This window comes from Octopus bimaculoides, chromosome 19 (assembly GCF_046866305.1).
Source record: "Octopus bimaculoides isolate indiv1 chromosome 19, ASM4686630v1, whole genome shotgun sequence".
In the NCBI taxonomy this organism is placed as follows: Eukaryota; Metazoa; Mollusca; class Cephalopoda; order Octopoda; family Octopodidae; genus Octopus; species Octopus bimaculoides.
The window spans coordinates 22746996-22768260 of NC_142946.1; the positions used below are offsets into that span (position 1 = coordinate 22746996).

At 35.5% G+C, this 21265-nt stretch overlaps 1 protein-coding gene across 1 annotated transcript in view; it reads left to right on the forward strand.

Moving 5' to 3' along the window:
• The window catches only part of LOC106871640 (organic cation transporter protein), a 56220-nt gene extending 54905 nt beyond the window's left edge, over window positions 1–1315 (forward strand). Inside the window, exon 10 of the mRNA XM_089366610.1 lies at window positions 200–1315. Coding sequence (XP_089222736.1) covers window positions 200–299 — 100 coding nt within the window. The 3' untranslated portion in view covers window positions 300–1315. The remainder of the gene's footprint in view (window positions 1–199) is intronic.
• Window positions 1316–21265: the final 19950 nt, after the last annotated feature.

Consider the following 21265-nt stretch of genomic DNA (forward strand, 5'->3'; position numbering starts at 1 on the left):
GCCGTAGTCTCCTTTAGAGAGACTTAGAAATATTAATAACTCTATATATATATATATATATATATATATATATATATATATATATACGTTTTATATTTTGTTCAGTTGACATCCTGAGAGCTGGGAAGTATGGGTTTCTACTGTCAAATAATTTTTTAGACTAATTTACTTACGACTGTTTTTGCTATTTTTCTTTCAGTGAAGGATCGTCTATCCTTGACAAACGAACGCTGTCACTGTCTGAACAAGGAAACCACGTCCAGTATACAGAATTGAAAACCTTTGACAACAAAGCTTGAATGATTTCATCCATCGAACGAGAGCTATCTTTTACTTATTTTACTTTCTATTATTACCCTGAAAATAAAGGGCGATAAATTAACAGAATCGTTAGAGCTTCGGACAAAATACTTTGTGACGTTTGTTCTAGTTCTTTACGTTCTCGCCGAGGTCAGCTTAGCTTTTCATCTGTCCATAGTCGATAAAAATTACCAGTTCAGTACTGGAGTTTATTTTTAACGACTATTTAAACGACTATACGCAATTTTGCGACCTTGTGCCTATAATAGATATCATTATTACCTTTAAAATATAACAGGAAATAAGAATAAAATACATCGAAAGAATAGCTGCTCTAAAAATTTAAATTATTCTACTGATCCTCAAAAACAAAAAAGATACTATTACACTTGTTTCTTTGCGTATAACAGTCTAGTCTTGTTTTTGTTACTTTTTTCACAAAAGATTCCTTTAGATATGTGATAAAACTACTTCCCTGTATAACTCCAATGAACCCCCACAACACAACAAAGCAAATAATAATCATACTAGTTAGTCTAAATTTATTGAATAACAGTTTTAATAAAAACAATTCTTCATGTTGATCGTTTGGTACTTTGATCATATGCTTCATCAGACCATTAGTAAACATTTCCATCGCTCTTTAACAAAGTGTCTTCTACCAAAGTGGCAAAGCATAAACATTATTTTGTCTAATAGATTTCAGTAAACTAAAAGCAAAGCAAAAATGTAAAGAAAGAAAAGAAAACATTATTGAATTTAGAAATATTTCTTTCAACATTATTTTGTCTTTTAGTATCCAGTCATATACAATGAACAGTATTTTTGAGGAATCTTTTGGGGTGGGAGTGGGATAGAATCCTAAAGAACTGATGGCAATGCTCGTTTTTTTTTTCAATCTTAAATAACATAATCAGCATTTTTGTTACACTCATTATCATGTTTTCCTTTTATTTGATCAAAAACTTTTTGGTAATATTTATCGCCTTATTAAATAAAAATTATTTTATAAAGACATGTTTGTTTATTTTTTATTATATTCATTTAACAGCTCACACATCTATTGTAATGTACATGCATTACCACCCCTGCACATCATTGGTAAATCTTTCTTTAGCAACACTGTACAACTCACGTGCTATATATCTCTTCTCTTTATCTCTTCTCTTTATCTCTTGTACCACTGAAACTGTTTCTGGTCCACTGATTTTGTCAAATCTGTATCACTCTTTTCCGTTAATAACTCCTATATATTAACTTTTTCAATTCTTTTTCCCCAGAAAATTCTCTCTCTCTCTCTCTCTCTCTCTCTCTCTCTCTCTCTCTCTCTCTCTCTCTCTCTCTCTCTCTCCCTCTCTCTCTCTCTCTCTCTCCCATCCTGTTTTACTTCCAGAAATTAACCTTCAGAAATCCAAAATGATCATCAAAGAAATCAATCTTACTACACTATCCCTGAGAGGTCCGGCGATTGTTATATCCTTTCTTCCTCAGCCTGAATAATAACATTAACGTTCTAGTCGAACCCCATTTAGTGGAGAAGGCTTCCTGTTCAGTTGAACATGTACGCCATAAACGTGACACAGTTGAAATGGTTTCAGTTTTTAGTTTCATATCTGTTGTAAAAAGCTTGAGCCTCGCATAGTCATATAGCATCTCCTCTTTTAAACTAAAAACTGCGTACGTTAAATGTTTATATTTCTGAAAAGAAAAGAAAGGATGCGAAGTTGGCACATACTAAAATAGGTCAGATTTTATCACAGTATCTTGTGAGTTAAAATTACTACTCTTCAGTCTGCTCTACCTTCACGTATTTTCCCTTTCCCTTTCATTTGAAGCTGGTGAAATAAATAATATACTGATATAGATTATGTATAGTACTCTCATTCTCTGCGAAATTAGTCTTAATCTGTGAAAGATGATATTTCTACACAAAATACTAGATTTCTATATAATATTGTAGAAATTTCTTTTAATCAGTGAAAGATTACATATTTATAGATTTTTCACAACTCGAGAATGGTAAACCTAATCCAAGATTTCATTTATTAGAATCCTATACAACGACAATCGTTTACTCCAGTTTATAATGATTTATATATATATATATATATATATATATATATATATATATATATATATATATATATATATATATATATATATATATATATATATTACTGTCCAGGAGTTTATGTAATAATAATAATAATAATAATAATAATAATAATAATCATTATTATTGAGTGGGAGAGCGGTGCATGCCATCAAATGACACTGGGGTAAAATATACGAAGCCCAGTACACCCATCATGACTACATGCCTGGTAAGGGTACACCAGGCACATGCATCACAATCATATATGCGTAACATGGTGATCTCATATCAAGTTAAACAGTGCATGACCTTGCAGGTGGGGCCTAATTAGAATTTTCTTCAGGTCGAGTAGCCCATCCCTCTCAAAAGGTCCCTGAATAAGGGTTGTTTGAGGATGTTGAACGAAACACCCATGTTTCCAAAGGTGAATTATCCAAACTCCAAAGAATTCCTCTCAACACGTGGCTTTGATGTCCCCCACTACTTCTGCTTGTGATCAGAAATGCACATATCGTCAGTCACTTAGGGACATGCTCAACTGGTTATGGTCAAACAGTTGACATCAAGTCTGTGGTATTGAGCATAATATTTGCTGTAGCCCATCTTTTATACCAAGACAAAACAATGTAGATGATAACACTTCCAATCAGTTAAGATCAGAAGCCACGAGAGCCACTGCCTGGTACTACCCAGTGAATGTTGTACTGCTCTATCATGCCTGCTGAGATACTCTGTAGGCGCAAGAAGACTGCACATGGAGACAGTATGATCAATAGTTTCATTTTGTTGTTGACATACACGACATGTTGGGCTACTGCCGTTCTTTAATACGTTGGCCTGGTAGTTCTTTGTAGGTAGGCTTTGATCGTGGGCTGCTCTTATAAACCCTTCTGTTTCTGATTTTAATCCAGAAGACACTAACCATTGATGGGTAAGAGTTTTGTCAACATCGGAGCTATTAGCTCTCTTTGTGTATATGACATTGAGAGGTTTTTCTTGCCATTTATCTGTAAGAATATCTAAGGCAGAAGTTTTAGCACGGGTTTTCATACGCTTAGCTTTTTCTGTGCTTGTTGCTAGTGCGTCTAATTCTGGAATTTGTTGCATTTGGAATTCACTTAGATATTCCTTTACTTGTTTTGTTACTGAGTATGATGCTTTCATGTTTTCATGCTTTGAGGAAAGTTTTAACATCCAGTCATCAGAGTTTTTCAGGTAGGTGTCTAGGCCAGTTGTGGCAAGCTTCATTGTTAATATCAGTTGTAAAAGTCCACGGCCATCCTCTTTTCTTGGCAGGTAAAGTCGTTATCTATCTGCCTAAAGGTGGTGCATTCTATGCATTGTCAACAATTTTCGTATTTTCCTGTCAAGGTTACATATTTCAGTAATTGGCTAGTTAATGGTATTGAAACTGTAAGTCACGATTGGTGAGGCTGAAGTATTGATCATTTCGATCCTGTTTCTTGCATTCAGCTCTGTCTTGAGTATTGCTCTTACCCTGCGATAACATTCTCTTCTGATCCTTTCCCTCATCACTGAATGTTTGATTCCGTCCCCTTAAAATACCCCTAGGTATTTGTAGCTCTCCGCTGGTTCTAACTCCTTTGACATTCTGCTGGTCAAGATTAACATTGGATATTTCTGTCATTTTTCCTTCGATAAAGGTAGCTTTTGCACATTTATCGAGGCCAAATTGCATCCTGATGTCATCACTGAATTGTTTAACAATCACTAGTAAGCCCTTGAGTTGTTGGTCATTTTTTGCAAAGAGCTTTAAATCATCCATGTAAATGAGATGATTTATAATTTCAAACATTTTATAACCGTACTGTACATCATCGAACAATTTCGAGAGAGGTATTAAGGCTAGACAAAAGAAGAGAGCTGATAGAGAGTCACCCGGGAGAATGCCACATGGAATTCTTACATCTCGAACATTAAGAGATTCATTGTCACTGTTCAAAGTCAGTATGGTTCTCCATGATCTCATACTTCCAGACAAGAAGTTTCGCATAGTTGGTGCTATTTTATACATTTCCAGACATTTCCTAATCCTGCTATGTGGTAGACTATCAAAAGCCTTTTTATAGTCTATACAGACTATCAACAAGTTTTTGTGTCGTTTGTGACAATCTTGCAAAATCATCTTATTGATGAGTAGCTGATCTTTGCAACCGTGGGACCCACGTTTACATCATTTTTGCTCATTAGGTAATATGCCACTGTCTATAGAAAAAATATAGGTATATTCAGTCAAGACAGATGCTAGCATTTTATACATTGCTGTCAAGCAGGTTATGGGTCTATAATTTTTTGGTTCGTTTGTTTCTTCATTTTTTGGAAGTTGGAACGTTACACCATTAACTAGCCAAGAGGGAATTGTACTGGGTTGTTGCAAAACATTGTTGTAAAGTTTGGTAGCAGTTCATGGCTCTCTAGGAAGGCATTCAACCAGAAGTTAGGAATTTTATCCTTTCCTGGAGACTTCCGTTTGCTTGACTTCCTGAGAGCAGATCTTACACCCTCTACCTTGATACCCTCCCACTTTTGCTCTTCTAAGGGGTCTAAGTCTGTAGATATTCTATTAACGCAAGGGACCTTTTCATTGTGTGTTTTTTCTTCTGCCCAACTTTTATTCCAAAATTCCCGCACTTCTTTTGATGGGACAGACTTTACCGTAACTGGTATTTTCCCTATCTTTCTGTAAAAATTTTTGGGTTATTTTTGAACATCTTGTTGTCCTTGAGGAATCTAACGCGCTTTCCATATCATGCCATGCGGGAAGCTTTAGCACATACCTTTTGCTTGATAGTTTCTATGATGGTATCGATGTCAAATATGGTTTTCATTGTATTTTTTTTTTTTTCAATTTTCGAATCTTTGTTTGTTGCTTTGATGTCTTGTTAAACTTAAGGTTTTTTAAACATCCTATGTCAGACCTAAGTAGTTGAATTTGGTGTTGAATACGTTCTTGCCAAGAAGGCTTTTTTGTGGGAATGTTTTCATTTTCTAATCTTTTCACCACATAGAATCGTTGAGATTTTCGTGGATGCATAGTACAAGTGGCTGAGAAGTGCTTGGCAACATTTCTTCTGGTTCTTTAGGTTCTGAATTCAAATACCGTCCAAGTCAACGTTGATTTTTATCTTTTAGGGATCAATAAAATAAAGTACCAGTCAATATCTCAACCCCAGTTAAGTCTAATGATTTCTTTAGAGAAGTGGTGTTTCTTAATTTGGAGGAGATAACAAGTCGTTCTTCGACAGACAATATCCGCCGGATGCTTGTTGTCACAATCGTTCCATTCTCATTGTTATAGTCTTCCTGGGCTGCCTCTGTCTTTTTTTTTTTTTTTGTACTTCTACAAGGTCAGTGACGGTAACTGTTGCTTGTCTTTCCTTTTCACCAGCAGTAGCTGCCTATTAGTGGATACAGAGAGAGAACGCCCTCAACACAACACAATCAGTGTCCCTCAATGTTCATCTAGGGGAGGGGGTTCTTTCAGACGTTTTGCGGGTGTTCTCAAGTTCCAGGACTGCAATATTTTGGCTGTTAATAATGTGGCGTCCAACATCAGAAAGCTAATCAGCCTCTAGGTTCACTCAGCCGATGTAGTGTTTATTTTCCTTCACCAGATGTTGTAGGCAGCATTAGGCATTGATGTTACGTTTAGATTCAGTACTGCAATGTAGAACGCTTCCATGAGATTTTCATACTTTTTTATGGCTTAGTGGTCAAGGTGCTCAGCTTATAATCATTTGATACCCCGTGGCACATTGTGTCCTTGAGCACGACACTTTATTTCACGTTGCTCCATTCCAATCAGCTGCAAAAATGAGTAGTACCTGTTCTACTCGGGGTCGTTTAAATAAAGTACAAGTCTAAGTACTAGAGTCGATGCTATCTTCCAGCATCCCCTAAAGAAACTATTGTTGACCTCGTGCCTAAATCAAATGCCAACATTATTACTGTTATTATATCAACGGAGAAATATTAGTCTCTATTGCACATATATAATGGCATTTATCAATATTAACAGTATTATCAATATTAACAATATTATCAATGTTTATCAATATTATCGGTATTAGCAATATTAACAGTAATTTTCAATACTACCAAAAATAATAGTATTATCACTATTATGTGTATGATAAGAATTATCAAGAAAGCGGCTAGCTGGCTGAAATATCACTCAGCATTTTGCCCGTCCTTACATTCTGAGTTCAAGTTCTACCGAGGTCGACTTTACCATTAAAAATATTGTTTTAATACAAAAACAGCACAGGTTTACCAATAGGAAGCTGTATAAACAAGGCATGGACTGCCGTTTGTATCCAGCAGCGGGCCTTATTGAGATATTATTCATTATAAATTGGGCTACACGGTTAAAAGGATAAATTCAAAAATATACTATGCCATACAGACCATATTACTCAAAGTGAATCATAAAATTTGATCAAAACCAGACGTGCGTGAATGAATGATAATGAGGAAATGGTTCAAATTAAAAGTCAGGCATAAAAATTATGTTAGGAAATGTTAGTAAAATGTTTTGTAAAAGATGTAAAGAATAACACTTGCCCGAATGCTGTAAGCTTTCCTTTATAGAATTAATGTTAAGATTATTAATGTTGTTTTTATTGTAAAGTTTTGTGATAGAGGGAGAGTCATGACTATACTGCGTGTGAGTTTTGGGATATAGAAGCGTTTTGTGTGTAAAACAGTGTAGTGTAGCAAAATGCTTCGGATGGTTGGTTCCATTATCTTCATGCTATAAATGGATGTTACTGCATTCCTGCAGGCTAAGAATTATTCTAATTCAGCATTTCGGTATTAGCTAATGATCCTGTCTTAGGAATCTAATTCTTCCAGCTGGCAGCGCATGGGAAAGAAATATTACTGTTCTCAATAAGCCATGGAAACCACATCCAACGAAAGAAGAGCTTTATCCCCCATATATCATCAACCGTTCGAGAGCGGATAGGATATGCTGGTCACTGCTATCAAAGTAAAGATGAATTAGTGAGAGAGCTCCTTTTTGTAGATCCCGAGTCACGGGAATTCTCATGTCGGACGACCCAGAATGACGTACATTGATCAACACTCTAATGATGTCGAGTCACAAATAGAAGACTTCAAAAATGTCACGGAAGACCAAAACACTTGGAGAGAAAGAGTAATTTTGGTCCGAGCATAACACCCGAAACGACAGATAGTTTGGAATAGACCTAGTAACACAAACTTGTATAATTAAATGATTAAGATTCATAGCACGTGGAGGATTTGTAATCCAATTATATCAATATATGACCAACATATTTACAAGAATGGTTTCAAATTTTGGCACAAGGCCAGCACTTTCGAGGGAAAGGATAAGTGCCTAGCTGGTACTTATTTTATCGACTCTAGAAGGATGAAAGGCAAAGCGGACCTCGGCGGAATTTGAACTCAGAACGTAAAGACAGACAAAATGCCGCTAAGCATTTTGCCCGACGTACCAACGATTCTGCCAGCTCGCCGCTTTATAATGTGTTATAATAATATACCGACGTAAATAGATGTTTAGTGGTATTCTCCATAATTTTCCGTTTGAACTTTTAGCTAAAACGTTTCTTCACTAAGAAATCAAATATATATTTATATTTAATGACTTACAATTTATATCCATTATTAAGAAAAATAAAAGAGTAATTTCTTCTTTTTGTATATTTTCCATACCTGACTTGCAAACGGAATGTCTCGGAGCATATTACTAACAAAATATTTTAAAGAATTAATGTCAGTAAAAATAATCATTATTTATTTTACACTCAATACAATCAAGGAGTGAAATGATACCAAAAAGGAAAGGAAATGGAACTGAAAATTCAGTATCGAAAGAGGGTCGAAGAGAATATCGTTTGTTCTTTGATTACCTTCCCTCCTTCGGGAATCGATAACGTAAGTACCAGACAAAGTATTTGGTGGGCACTATAACCAACTAAACCATTGAACGCGTTAACCCTGTATGATCGCAGTTCAATGACTGAAATCAGCAACAGAATAAAAGGAAAAATGTAGACCGTCTAGCTAAATATCAAAACACTTAGTGTTGATCTGTGAATATTGAAATAACAGAATATAGGGGAAATTTTGAAAATCGCTTTATAAAATAAATGTTTAAATAGTATATGAAATAATATTGAAAATGTGAAATAAAGTTTTAAAATGTTCAATATCTCATTTAGCAATTTTATTTTTGTGGTTAAAAATCACACCACCATCCGCTAAACTGAATTTTGTACTGAATATTCATGAAAACGGAAAGAGTATTCGTGGGATTACAGAACTGCAGAGTTACGCTTCATTCATATTTCACAGCTACAAAGATACGGACATATGGCCAAGTCAATGTAAAAATGAGGAAATGCGTGTTTACTGCACTAAATGGCACTCGCCAGTTTCCTGTGCCAAAAAAATAAACCAAGACCAGAAGAGAAACTTATACACTGCAATTCAAAATATAAAACATAAATAGAACACAAAATGCGCAACCAAAGTAGTTAAATTATGCAAGAGGAAATGAATAAAACATTCGTGAATATTATAGATGAGGAAGAGGATCAATTAACAGTAATAAAGTGTGAATGACAAAAACGGCCAACTTGATGACATAAACACTAACCATAATCTAAAATTCAATAGTACTCTACACCGAAAAGTAACTTATAAATAATGTATCAATGTTTAATGAATGTAATATATTAATCTTTCATCTTAATAGCCATAGCATTGAAAGTTTTACCCTCTAGGATCATTTAGGGCTTTTGAAACAAATTTAGTGTGATTAGTTTCAATGGAAATGGCTTGAAGTTAATAAAATTTATATAACGTGATTATACACACTGTAGTAAACCGTGAAGTATATATGAATAAAAGAAAAAATGTGTGGGAGTATCGATAATGGCTTCCGATTCTTTGACAGTTCAAGTGTCATTCAAGAGCGACATAAATTTTACTTACTCATGAGAATATATTCTGACAGAAGTCGTATGATCAAACATTGTAGCAGGATGTATACATGGGCCACTGAAATCTAAAACATATTTTTGCAAAACTAAAACTCCACATTGATTCAAATAGAAAATAGTGAAAGGAAGCGATTTATTCTTGGCCTTAAGTCCTCAACTCATAATGTAGAGTGACTTTTTTTACAGCTGGCAGCGCCCATCACTCTCCATTTCTGATTATAACCGATTTTTTTTTCCAGAAAGAGCGACACAGACAGAAAAAAAAACTTGATGCTGCACAGAGCTGATTCCTTATTTATCGACCCTGAAATGATAACAGGCATGGTTGGCTTCGGTAGTATTCGAATTCAGGGTGCAGTGAGCCAAACGAATACCGCAAAGTAATCTAACCAAAGCACCTACAACTTGGCCAATTTAGCAATCTTATCATAGATACCAGTGAAATAGGTAATTCACAAGAGGGAAGAAATCTTTTAACCAAACAATTCTTTTTATACACAGCGAATCAACAATTGATTATATATTCTCAAATACATGCATTATACACCCTTTTTTCAGTGCAATGTTGAGTTCCGACATTTCAGATCATTTACCTATATTTACTATAATGAGATAAAGACACAGAAGGATCAATAATAAATATATTTATACAGTAGTAAATGTAACTACAGTAATAAAACTAAAGAAATTGGCTGTGAGTAAAAGCATTAAAAAGATATGTGACTGTAATGATCCAAATTCTGCATACATTTTGATTAAAACTTTAAATAACGAAATTTCTGAATGCATACCGATTAAAGCAAGCACTAATATCAACCATTCACAGCCTCAGTACATCAAACCAAGCCTACGGTGTCTCCATATATATATATATATATATATATATATATATATATATATATATATATATATATATATATATATATATATATATATATATATATATATACATATATATATATATATATATAGGACGGTGTTGCTACTATACATACAAGTACCTTAAACCGATTTGTTACCAAAACACTTCAACAAATTTTTCACTAGACCATCGGTACAAAGCGAACCAATGTACTATATAAAACAGAGTATCCGGACCAACCCCACAGTTATCAAGAGGAAACTACTCCATGAAGCTTATCGCATCAGCTGACCATAAATTGTCGAGCTGTCCAGGAAAATGTGCTTCCAAAGAATATTTCTGATCTCCACCTGACACCGGTTGTTTTAATATTTGATGACAACGCCTGGAATCTTTAAAACAGAAGAAATTGAAAGAAAGAATAATTCTTTTTTTAATAAATTCTCTAGTAAGACATACACATTCAGATATAACACACTCAAACAAATATGTGTAATGCATTTTCATGTTTGAGATTTGTTTAAATTCTTCTTCGCAGAATTCAGGCCGGACACTAACAAAGTGATAAAGTTCCTTTGTTTGAATCGCGATAATTCCTGGGCTATGTGAATAAGTGAGTTAATATGTGCATGCATACACACACACACACACACACACACACACACACACACACGCACACACACACATGTATGTACGTGGATAAGCAAATTAGATATATAAAATATAACAGTTTGGGTATGAAATACGAAATATGTATATATCTATACATGCAAAACTAGAGAAAGCAAAAAGTGGAGACTTTCAGACGATGAATATTTAAGTATAAACATATTGATATTTATATTAATAGCTCCAGCTTGCACAGAGTACAAACGACAGAGAAAATTAAAGGGTTGGAAGAAAGGTGTTACAAGTCCAACAGCGATTTCTGGGAGCTCTGAGATCCATCATAATGTTGGTAGATGTAGTTCATCATAATATGTGACCATAATGGAAGCCATCAACATTGGATAAGACGAGCTTCCGTTATCAGGGCAGAAAGGATCTTACATTTCAGATCTTAATGCAGAGAAGTTCAAAGATGGAATCGATGAGTTGTTGCATTAGAAGATGTTTCGTTCAATGCAGCAACAAAGTATAGAAAATAATACGGCAACAGCTGAGAACATGAATATTTTCTAAACGATATTCATCAGCATGAAAATAACTTGCTAGAATAGACAAACAATTATTGACAATGAAAGCAGTGAACGACCTCGGCGAAGAAATGCTTTGAAAATAATTTCACTTCGATACTGGCATTGTAAATATCTCAGAAAATCATTTATCTGTTAATACCGATAAGCGTCTTCTGGAAAGAGAATTCCAACAGGCAGGAAAGAAAAGAAAATGATGCCGGTTTTGCAATCAAAACATTAATTAGGAAAAGCTCCATGCACTTCCTTTTATCAAGTCGGAGAGGCACATAACTCATCTGGATCCTTCAACAGAAATCAGTTACTTCGTAATTGTATTGTGCATTTGCACCTATTGTGAATCATTCTGAGATTGAAATACTGTTGTTTAACACTGCTCTTAAAAAATCCATAAGTAATATAACAAAAGATGACAAAATTATTATTTTAGGCGATTTCAATGCTAGAGTTATTTAGAACCACACGAGATTGGAAAATCAAATAACAATAGTCTTCAGCTCTTAGAATTATGCAATGAGAAGAAACTTGTAATGAGAAATAGATGGTTTAGTCAAAAGGATAAATACAAAGATATTTGGAAAGTCACTCGCTCCAACTACTGGCATATGATAAACTAGACTATCATGATATCCAAGATCTTTAGAGTGGAAGAACTCTGTGGGATGTTGAATGTTTGACCAAACACCATTTCAGTAGGTCAAGAGTTGGTCTCAAAATTTGCCCCAAGTCAAAATACAATACAATCTCCCTCCCCAAATGTTTAGATGTATCCAGGCTGAAATAGGTATTGAGGTTAATTTTACTGAAGCATTCCATCAGCATGACAAAAATAACGAGAGAAAAAATTTTAACTCAAAGGAGTTTTTTTTGCTTACCTTTGATATTTCAACTGCTAAAAGAATATTTGGGTATCGAAAAACAAAAGTCTAAGTAATGGTTTACTAATAACTAAAAAAATTGAAAATCAACTAGAAATGATACACCAGCTTTTCTGGAATACGTATATTTCAGATCTTTCATCTCAGGCTCATCAGAATATCACTCAAGAACATAAGTTACTCTAAAATTTCACTCAAAAATGGATAAGAGAAATCGAGAACTTATGGTGAACGAATAAAACTTCTGAAATTCGACTTGCTGCAAACGTTAAGAACTCAAAGTGCCTTCTTCGAGATGTATATGGGTCTTGTCAGTAATGTTTTCTTTAAAAGATGGTAAGATAATGTACCCACGATCTACTACGATTAAGGAAAGCTGGAGTAAATACTATGAGGACCTATTCGCTCAACATCTTATTGCCGACGAGCCTGTACCTCAACTCATTGAACAACTTAACATTATTCACTCCTGATTATGTCCCCACCATTGAAGAAATTAAGCGTTTTGTAAGTCAGATGAATGATGATAAACCACCTAAAATAAAATTGTTTAACTGCCAAAATTTTTATATGGAAGTGAGAGATTGCTTGAATTTCTAGAGGTTGTTATTCATAGTGTTTGGGAAAAGGGCCTCCATTTCAGTAGAGATGCGGCCCTAGTTTCACTCCACAAGCAAGATATTAAATCCGAGTCGACTGTGGGAATTTCAGAGGAATATCTTTAATGTCCATTGTTAAGAAAACACTTTCCCCAAATATTTTGATCAACAAACTGATACCTTCACCGAACAAATTCTTCTAGAATTATTTTGTGGCTTCTAAACAAAACAGAGCATAGAAAATATGGTCTTTAGTACCCGTGAGCTTCATGAGAAGTGTAGAGGGCAGAGTGGTAAATATTAATTCTCTGTCTGTCTGCCTGCCTGTCTCTGTCGTTGTCTGTCTCTGTCTGTCTGTCTGTCTGTCTGTCTGTCTGTCTCTGTCTCTCTCTACTTGGCTGTCTGTCTGTCTCTCTTTGGACCACTCCTCGAAAAAGATGGAATTAAACAAGGAGATATCATCGCATTTACTTTATTCGCAATATATTTTGTAGTATTTCTCGTAGCTTTCAAAGGTGTCCCAAATCATATCTCTATCTATATCTGTATCAAATATCACTATTCAGGAAAGATATCTTCAGCAAAAGTATCGATTACCCTCATCATCGCACCAATATGCAGATGACTACGACACAGTGATATACTGAAATTCAAATGCAATTGTCTATCGATCACTTTTTTTATCTTGCAAAGTTTTCAGGCTCGCTGTAAATCCTAAAAAAAATTGTATCCATGTATAAATGTGTTTGTGACCAACTTCATATTAAGTCCTTCGTCCTCATCAGTGAGAAACCTTTGCAGGTAACTTGGTAACACACTTACAATTGTCTCTTCGTATTTAAAAGGCATCAAAACCTTCTCCAGCCTTTAGTAGCATTATAAGAATGATCATCATTATAAGAATGCTCTGCATTATAAGGATAATCAACATTATAAGAATGATCAGAATCTCTGTGTATAAAGCGTGTTTTAACACTAATGAAACATGGACTTCTTATGAACACCAAGTCAGATTACTGCAACGTTTTCATAAGTGCAAATGGCATATCATCCTCTCCAAATACATTCATAAAGCCGATTTACGACTGTTGAGACAAATGTTCTATGGAGAATTTAAGGACAAGCTGACGTAATGCTTCGAAAACAAAAGTGAAGCATGTCTTCTTAAATGAAACTTTCTTGGTAGGGTGACTGAGAACATCATGCAGAAAATTGGGAAATTGGAGAAAGAGTAGAACCATGGAAGCGCAATGGCTTGGACAGATTTATTTTATATGTCTCATACAAGATTTCTATTCGAAAAAAGAGAGCAATTTGTTCAGCTTTGCAATATTATTCAATACCAGTGCGATAGTGTATAGTTGGTCTCAAAAGTAATATGCATAAATTTGTAAGAATGAAGAAAAAAAACATCGTTCATGTAAATGCAACTGACCGGCTCTACGCGATATACAATAGTTTTATTCGTTGCAAGACTTCAAGGGTCCTTGTGTAACTCTTGTATCATAAGAGAGACTGACATAAATCAGAGGGTACTTACCTTCGAAAATAAAGCCATCAGATATGCATACACATGTGTATCTGCACTCGTATGTTTGTCTGCATGGATATATGTCACTGCATGGCATTGTATGTGTAGACTTATGATTTTACTTATGAATATGTATGTATAAGCGTGTATATATGTAAGTATGCATATTGAAATTGTAACTGCGACTCATAAATCGTGTATTAGCGAATATAAATATTCTTTTCTACTCTAGGCACAAGGCGCGAAATTTTTGGGGAGGGAGCCAGTCGATTAGATCGACCCCAGTACTCAACTGGTACTTAATTTATCCACCCCGAAAGGATGAAAGGTAAAGTCGACCTCGGCAGAATTTGAACTCAGAACGTAACGGCAGACGAAATACCGCAAAGCATTTCGCCCGGCGTACTAACGTTTCTGCCAAGCTCGCCGCCTTAGAAGAAACAAATATTGAATTCTTCTTTAACTTAAATGATTCTTTCATCTTTTATCTTTTACTAGCTCCAGTCATTAGACTGTGGCCATGCTGGGGTACCGCCTTGAAGAATTTTTAGTCGCATGAATCGACCCCAGTACATTTTCCTTTTCCTTTTTTTCTTTTTTGTAACCCTGGTAATTATTCTTATGCCTCTTTTTCCGAACTGCTAAGTTACGGGGACATAAACACATCAACAACGGTTGTCAAACGGTGGGAGGAGAAACACGCACATATACACGCACGCGCGCGCACGCACGCGCGCGCACGAACACACACACACACACACACACACACACACACACAAAATAAAGCAAACATATATATATACTACTGGCTTCATTCAGTTTCTACCAACCAATTCCAACCGCAAGGCTTTGGTCGGTTCGAGACCATAGTGGAAGACACTTGCCCAAGGTACCACGCTATGGGACTGATCCCGGAACCATGTGGTTGAGAAGGAAGCTTCCTACCATACAGCGACGCCTGTCTCTGGAACTTATCGAAGAACGAAATAATTTTTAAAATCTTGTTTCGCTTTGATATTTTTTTTTTTTTTTGTCTTTTTAATTAAGTTATTTTCTCGAAAACATTTTTCTTCGAATGTAATTGTCTAGAAATCGACAACGTTACTCTAAATTTTTGGCTGCTATGTCCTCCCATAAATTTCCAAAGTTACATCTGTCAAATAGTAGTGTTTTTGATTGACACATGTAACACAGTGGGCGGGGCGTATCTGCGCTCTCGTCAGACTTCTTACTCCGTTTATTAAGTAGTATTCGCAGACTAACATTACTTACCACTTTTCTGCTGTGTAATATTCTGCTTAACGTCACTGTATCACCACAGAACTCTCACCAAACCTCCTCAGTGTATGCTCCTGACTCTATCCATCTTCTTCTTTCTGTATTTCGGTCGTTTTCATTGTCTGCCTATCGACCTAAATAGCTCTCTCTCTCTCTCTCTCTCTCTCTCTCTCTCTCTCTCTCTCTCTCTCTCTCTCCCTCTGTCCTTCTCTCCCTCTCTCCCTCTCTCCTTCTCTATCTCTCTCTTTCTCTCTCTCTCTCTCTCTCACTCTCTCTCTCTCTCTCTCTCTCTCCTCTCTCTCTCTCTCTCTCTCTCTCTCTCTCTCTCTCTCTCTCTCTCTCTCTGTATATACGTGAGTGGAGGAGACTATTTGTATCTCTTTATCAGTCAATCTGTTTAATTCCTTATATTAATCTTGCTATCATTTTATGCTCTCTATCTCTCTCTCTCTCTCTCTCTATCTATCTATCTGTCTCTCTATCTCTCTTTCTCTCTCTCTCTCTCTCTCTCTCTCTCTGTATATATATATATATATATATATATATATATATATATATATATATGTATATTTATATTTGTGTGTATGTATGTATGTATATGTGAGTGCATACTTTTTGACATCTTCTTCTCTTCGTTCTTCTCTTCTTCCCTTCCCTTCCTCCCCTCTTTTCTTTATTTCTCCTTCTCTCACATATCTATACACATACATATATGTGTATATATATATATATATATATATATATGTGTGGATGTGTCTGTGGGTGTATATATGCACACACACACACACACATGTCACTCATTTTTTCTCATTCTCCCTCTCTCTCCTTCACACACACATGCACACGCACACACTCTTTCTCTTTCTCTCTTCTTTCACTTTTAATTCTTTTGCCAAAGCTCTTGGCTGAATTCTTTGTGTAGTATCTTTTACAGTCATCTATTTTCTGACACAGCTGTGAGACGAGAGTAAGAGGGAACAGGTTTACTGTAACATATCACATTGTATAAACACGTGTATTCGTCGAAACAATATTTGCAGCTGGTTAAAACTAATAGGGTCTCTGGCTCAATTCACCTGGCAGTTCAAAGGTCAGGGTCAGTTGAATACTGTAAGTTTTGAGGTACTAGAAAATTACTGTTATATCTCGGGATGGTCATATTCTTTTGCCAGTTAATAACACGCACTGTATACTTGTTCTTCACTTCAGTTTTGTTGTTGTTGTTGTTGTTATTATTATTATTATTATTATTATCATTATTATTATTATTATTATTATTATTATTATTATTTTAGTGTCTTTTGTCTAAAATCTTCCATCACACCTCCTGTGACCTCTTCAGCGACTCGCCATCTCATGTGTCTCCTCCTGTTCTAGAAAATTGATTTCTGTTTAGTAATTCTGTCAGTTATTTATGCTGAAACAGAGGGATGTATATTCGATTGAATCTAGCCCAGTGTATTACTGGCGTCTATTTTATCGGCCACGGAAATGTAAAATCGACCCCGACGGGTTTTCAAGGAGGGAAGTAATTACTGTAAATCAACTCTAGTTGTTTTGTTATTGTTCTTGCTGCTGCTGCTGCTGCTGCTGCTGCTGCTAGGCTGCTGTTGCTTAGTAATTTAGTACCATGACAGGCTTGGTCCATGTCGTACCGCGATGAAAAACATACCAGCCTTGTTTTCAAACATGGTGAATCTAGAACTACATCATCCAGAGTATTCTTCCTTCTTAAGGGAGTACAGTGTGATTTTAGGGAAATTTGGCTGCTATTTCTAGCAGATAGAACTACTTCATTGGCTTGTAAAACAAGTTCTCAGGAGTGCAAAGAAGTCAGTTGATAGGATATCGAGCAACCAGCAGACAGGTCGGTGGTTCGAGTTCTGTTCTAACACCGGTATTACCTTCTGTCTTGGATAAAGACACCCTCAGTTTACAATGGGCCAGTCCATCAACCTGCCAGTAGATACTCAGGACGGTATAATCACTGCTGTAAGTAACGACAACATTGTTAAACTATAAGATGTTGTCCTGGATACAATTTCACCTATGGGAGAGAGTGAGGAGGGGGCGAACTTTGTAATCTGCACAAACTATGGCAATCTGCAATAAACACGTCAAGTACTGAGCTGCCAAAGTTGGCATACTCGTATAGAATTGCTATTATTTTCATCCTGATATGCGTTTGGTACGACGCCCAAAAGTTTTGGTTTGTTTTAGAGATTTTGTAAGGGGAATAAAGGAGGAATTCGACTTCTCTTGAAAAAGAAAGTTCCTCAGCTTTGCGTTTGCCATTCACCACATTTGCACTGAATTGCTCTATTATTTAAGTGTCAACCAAGAAGTTTTATTAACATTTAAGCAGTTGTCCTAATCTAAATAAATTCAAAGTTTACAATTGCCAATCCTCATCATGGCTTTCCATTAAACAAGATGAAGAAAGAATTTTAGAACTATGCCTTGCACTTTTCTTTTTCTTCTTTACGTCTGTGGTTTTCGAAGAAAGTTATGGTCCTTCAGAGCATCTCAGATACCTGACATGTATTGTAAAAAGCATCTATTTGATAACTCAATAGAAATTTCCTTTAAAGAACTGTAAGAATTTAGAGTGAATATTTTTAATTTGTTTGCTTTAAGAAGCGGATGTTTCAGTACTTCTTATTTTGCAAAGTCAGAGTTGCTTAAGGTATTAGATTTAACCAAAATCAATTATACCATTAATTTTGAAATTTCCCAGTTTTGTTCATAATAACCATTATGAACAAATTAAGAAGAGGGACTAGATAGGGCAAGATCAATTACCTGATGTAAGAATATGCCTGAAAAGTTTTTGTTTACCATATCTGAAGCAAATTGTGAAAACGAATATCACCTCCCTTCATTATCAAAATTTATAATTAATCTTTCACCGACTGAACACTCAGTAGGTGCTAAATGTATTTTTTCCTTGCTCAATAGCATTAAAGTTAAAAATTATACATCTCTGAAAGCATCCAACTTAAATGCATTTATAAGATCTGAATCTTTACTCCAAGACATAGAACCAACCATCATTGAACCTAAAAAAAAAATCGATATAGTTATGGACGATATCGATTGTTGAAGTTTTTTTAAATTAAATATGGTAACATTGTCTGTTTAACATGTTGCATTTGGTTTGTCTTATATAAAATTTTATACGATTTTATGTGTCTTGATACTTTTCCATGCAAACTTTTGATATGAACACAATTAAAATTTGACCGTTCCGTTCAAATAATCCATAAAGAGTTGTGAAAGAAAATAATGAAAGCCAGCGAAAAGCGCTGAAAATCAGTTGATTAAACTGACTTTAGTTCTTGATAGACGATAACTGTTTTGGTTTCGGAAGTATAACACTCAAACATGGTTTGAACAAAGATTGCAAAAATGTGTAATTTTATACCACATGGCTTGTTGTCCGACACCCAAACGAGTCTGCTAGATAGTTAAAAACCACTTGCTTTAAATTCAATGATAAGCAACAAATTTAATCAACCAATGTTGATTCAACGATGGAATCACTTCGTGGTCGCTCGACCTGGTCAAAATAGCACTGATTAAAATATAGCGTAATTTGCAGCTGAAGCATCTTAATCAAAGAATTTCGTGATCAGAGTTGACCTGAGACGAAACAACAGCGCCGATAAAGAGCAGCTTTTATTCAGAGAGAAGTAGTTTTAACTAGTTATACCCTTTGAAACTGAATTGAGCCCGTTTACAAAGCGTTTACTGGAGCATTCACTCCCTTTTGGTCATTTAGCTTTTGTATTGCATATGAAAATAGTCAAGTTGACAGAATTCATTCTATAGCAGTCTGCTCACCAAACTATGAACTCATTAGTACGCTCATGTACAAAATGAGTCGCGAAGCACATTGTCTGTATTTTGAGGGAGAGTAGAGAGTAGAAGAAAGAGGACAAGAAGAAATCCCAATACAGGGCTGGTACTTTATTTATTCACTCTGGGATTTGAATTTAGAGCCAGGCATTTTTTCAGACGTTCGACTGATTCTGCCTATTCACAGCCTTTCTACAACAGCAGCGAAATGAGGTTACGAATGATACTTTTTTTTCACTTTCGGCCTGTACTAGAAAATGTGGAATTATGTATCACAATAGTAAAATACAAACCTCGACCGTGTTATCATTAAAAGAAAATTATTTAGGTAACTAATTCGAAGCAACAAGTGTTATTATATAGAACTAGCAGAGATACCCGGCATTGCTCGGGATTAAAATGGCATAGTTTGTATATAATATATTACAGTTATGTTGAAACAGGTAATATGGGAAAGTGCAGCACTGACAACAAAACATTTGTGGAGTAAATGCTGGGCTAATTCGACAAAGCAACTTGCTATGCGTCCGTTTGGAGTATTTCAGGCCCTAACCTGTCATGGAAAATTGGATGTGGTGGTTATGTGATTTTTGAACGCACCAAAAAGTTGTCAGTGGATAGATTCTCCTTTGCAGCAGTCGGCGCTGTGTCTAACACGACCCATCATCTGAAATGTTTGACACTTCCGTCGGGTTTGTCGTCCTACATCACTCATAAAGTAAATTTGGAGGAACTGTGGTTGTTCATTTGCGGGTAACAAGGAACCAATGAGGTGATAGACTTGCCCTTAAACTTTTACGTCGGCGTAAATTCATGTTTATCTATCTTCTTAGATGCACCAAACGATGTCATTTGAAATACTGAGTTGTATTGTCTGACATTGTTCAGAAAATCCTTTGACTGGATGGAAGAAGTGCCTTCTAGAAGATTCATAAGAGGTTGAGAAGGAGCTGGTAGTGCTGGCAATGTTACCTGACCGCCTGAGCAGCACATACCATTTGTTTCATTTGAAAAGTTTAAAGCTCTATATAAACGACAATTTGTGTTTAGCTCACCAATTTGGACAGAGTTATCATTTTAATAAGAATGGGATGGATCATGCCTGAAAACAGCTTCAGGAGTTGTGAAGAATGAATTTGTACGTAGTCTGTTTCTGAGAGCTATTCTACTGGACATTGATTTAATGATCCGGTATTAAGTGCTGCAACATGCATTTGCTGATCTTAAGAAAATCTCATCTCTCTTCAGACTCTTGCCTCCGATTTTCTACAATCCTGCTTGCTTTATACTTGTCTCTGGAGAGATTACGTCTTTTCTGTGTTTCCCCCGTTCATTCCGTAGAAATTTATTTGAAGGGAGCAGAAATTGAAAGAAGAGAAAGCGATAACAACAGAGAAAGAAAGTGAAAGATGTATGTACGTCTATATGAAATGGACGCGCGCGTATGTGTGTGAGAGAGAAAGAGAGTGAAAAGGAGAGATAGATTGAGTGAAGATGTGCGTCGAGATGATTGATGTCTTTTAAGGTACACACACATATAGAAAATGTGACGTCATCGTATAACATGTTTACGATAGTTGATTTATGCAAAAGATTATAATGTTAAATTTTTGAAATGCAAATATGTGAATGGAAATTAAGTTTAATTTGAAGTC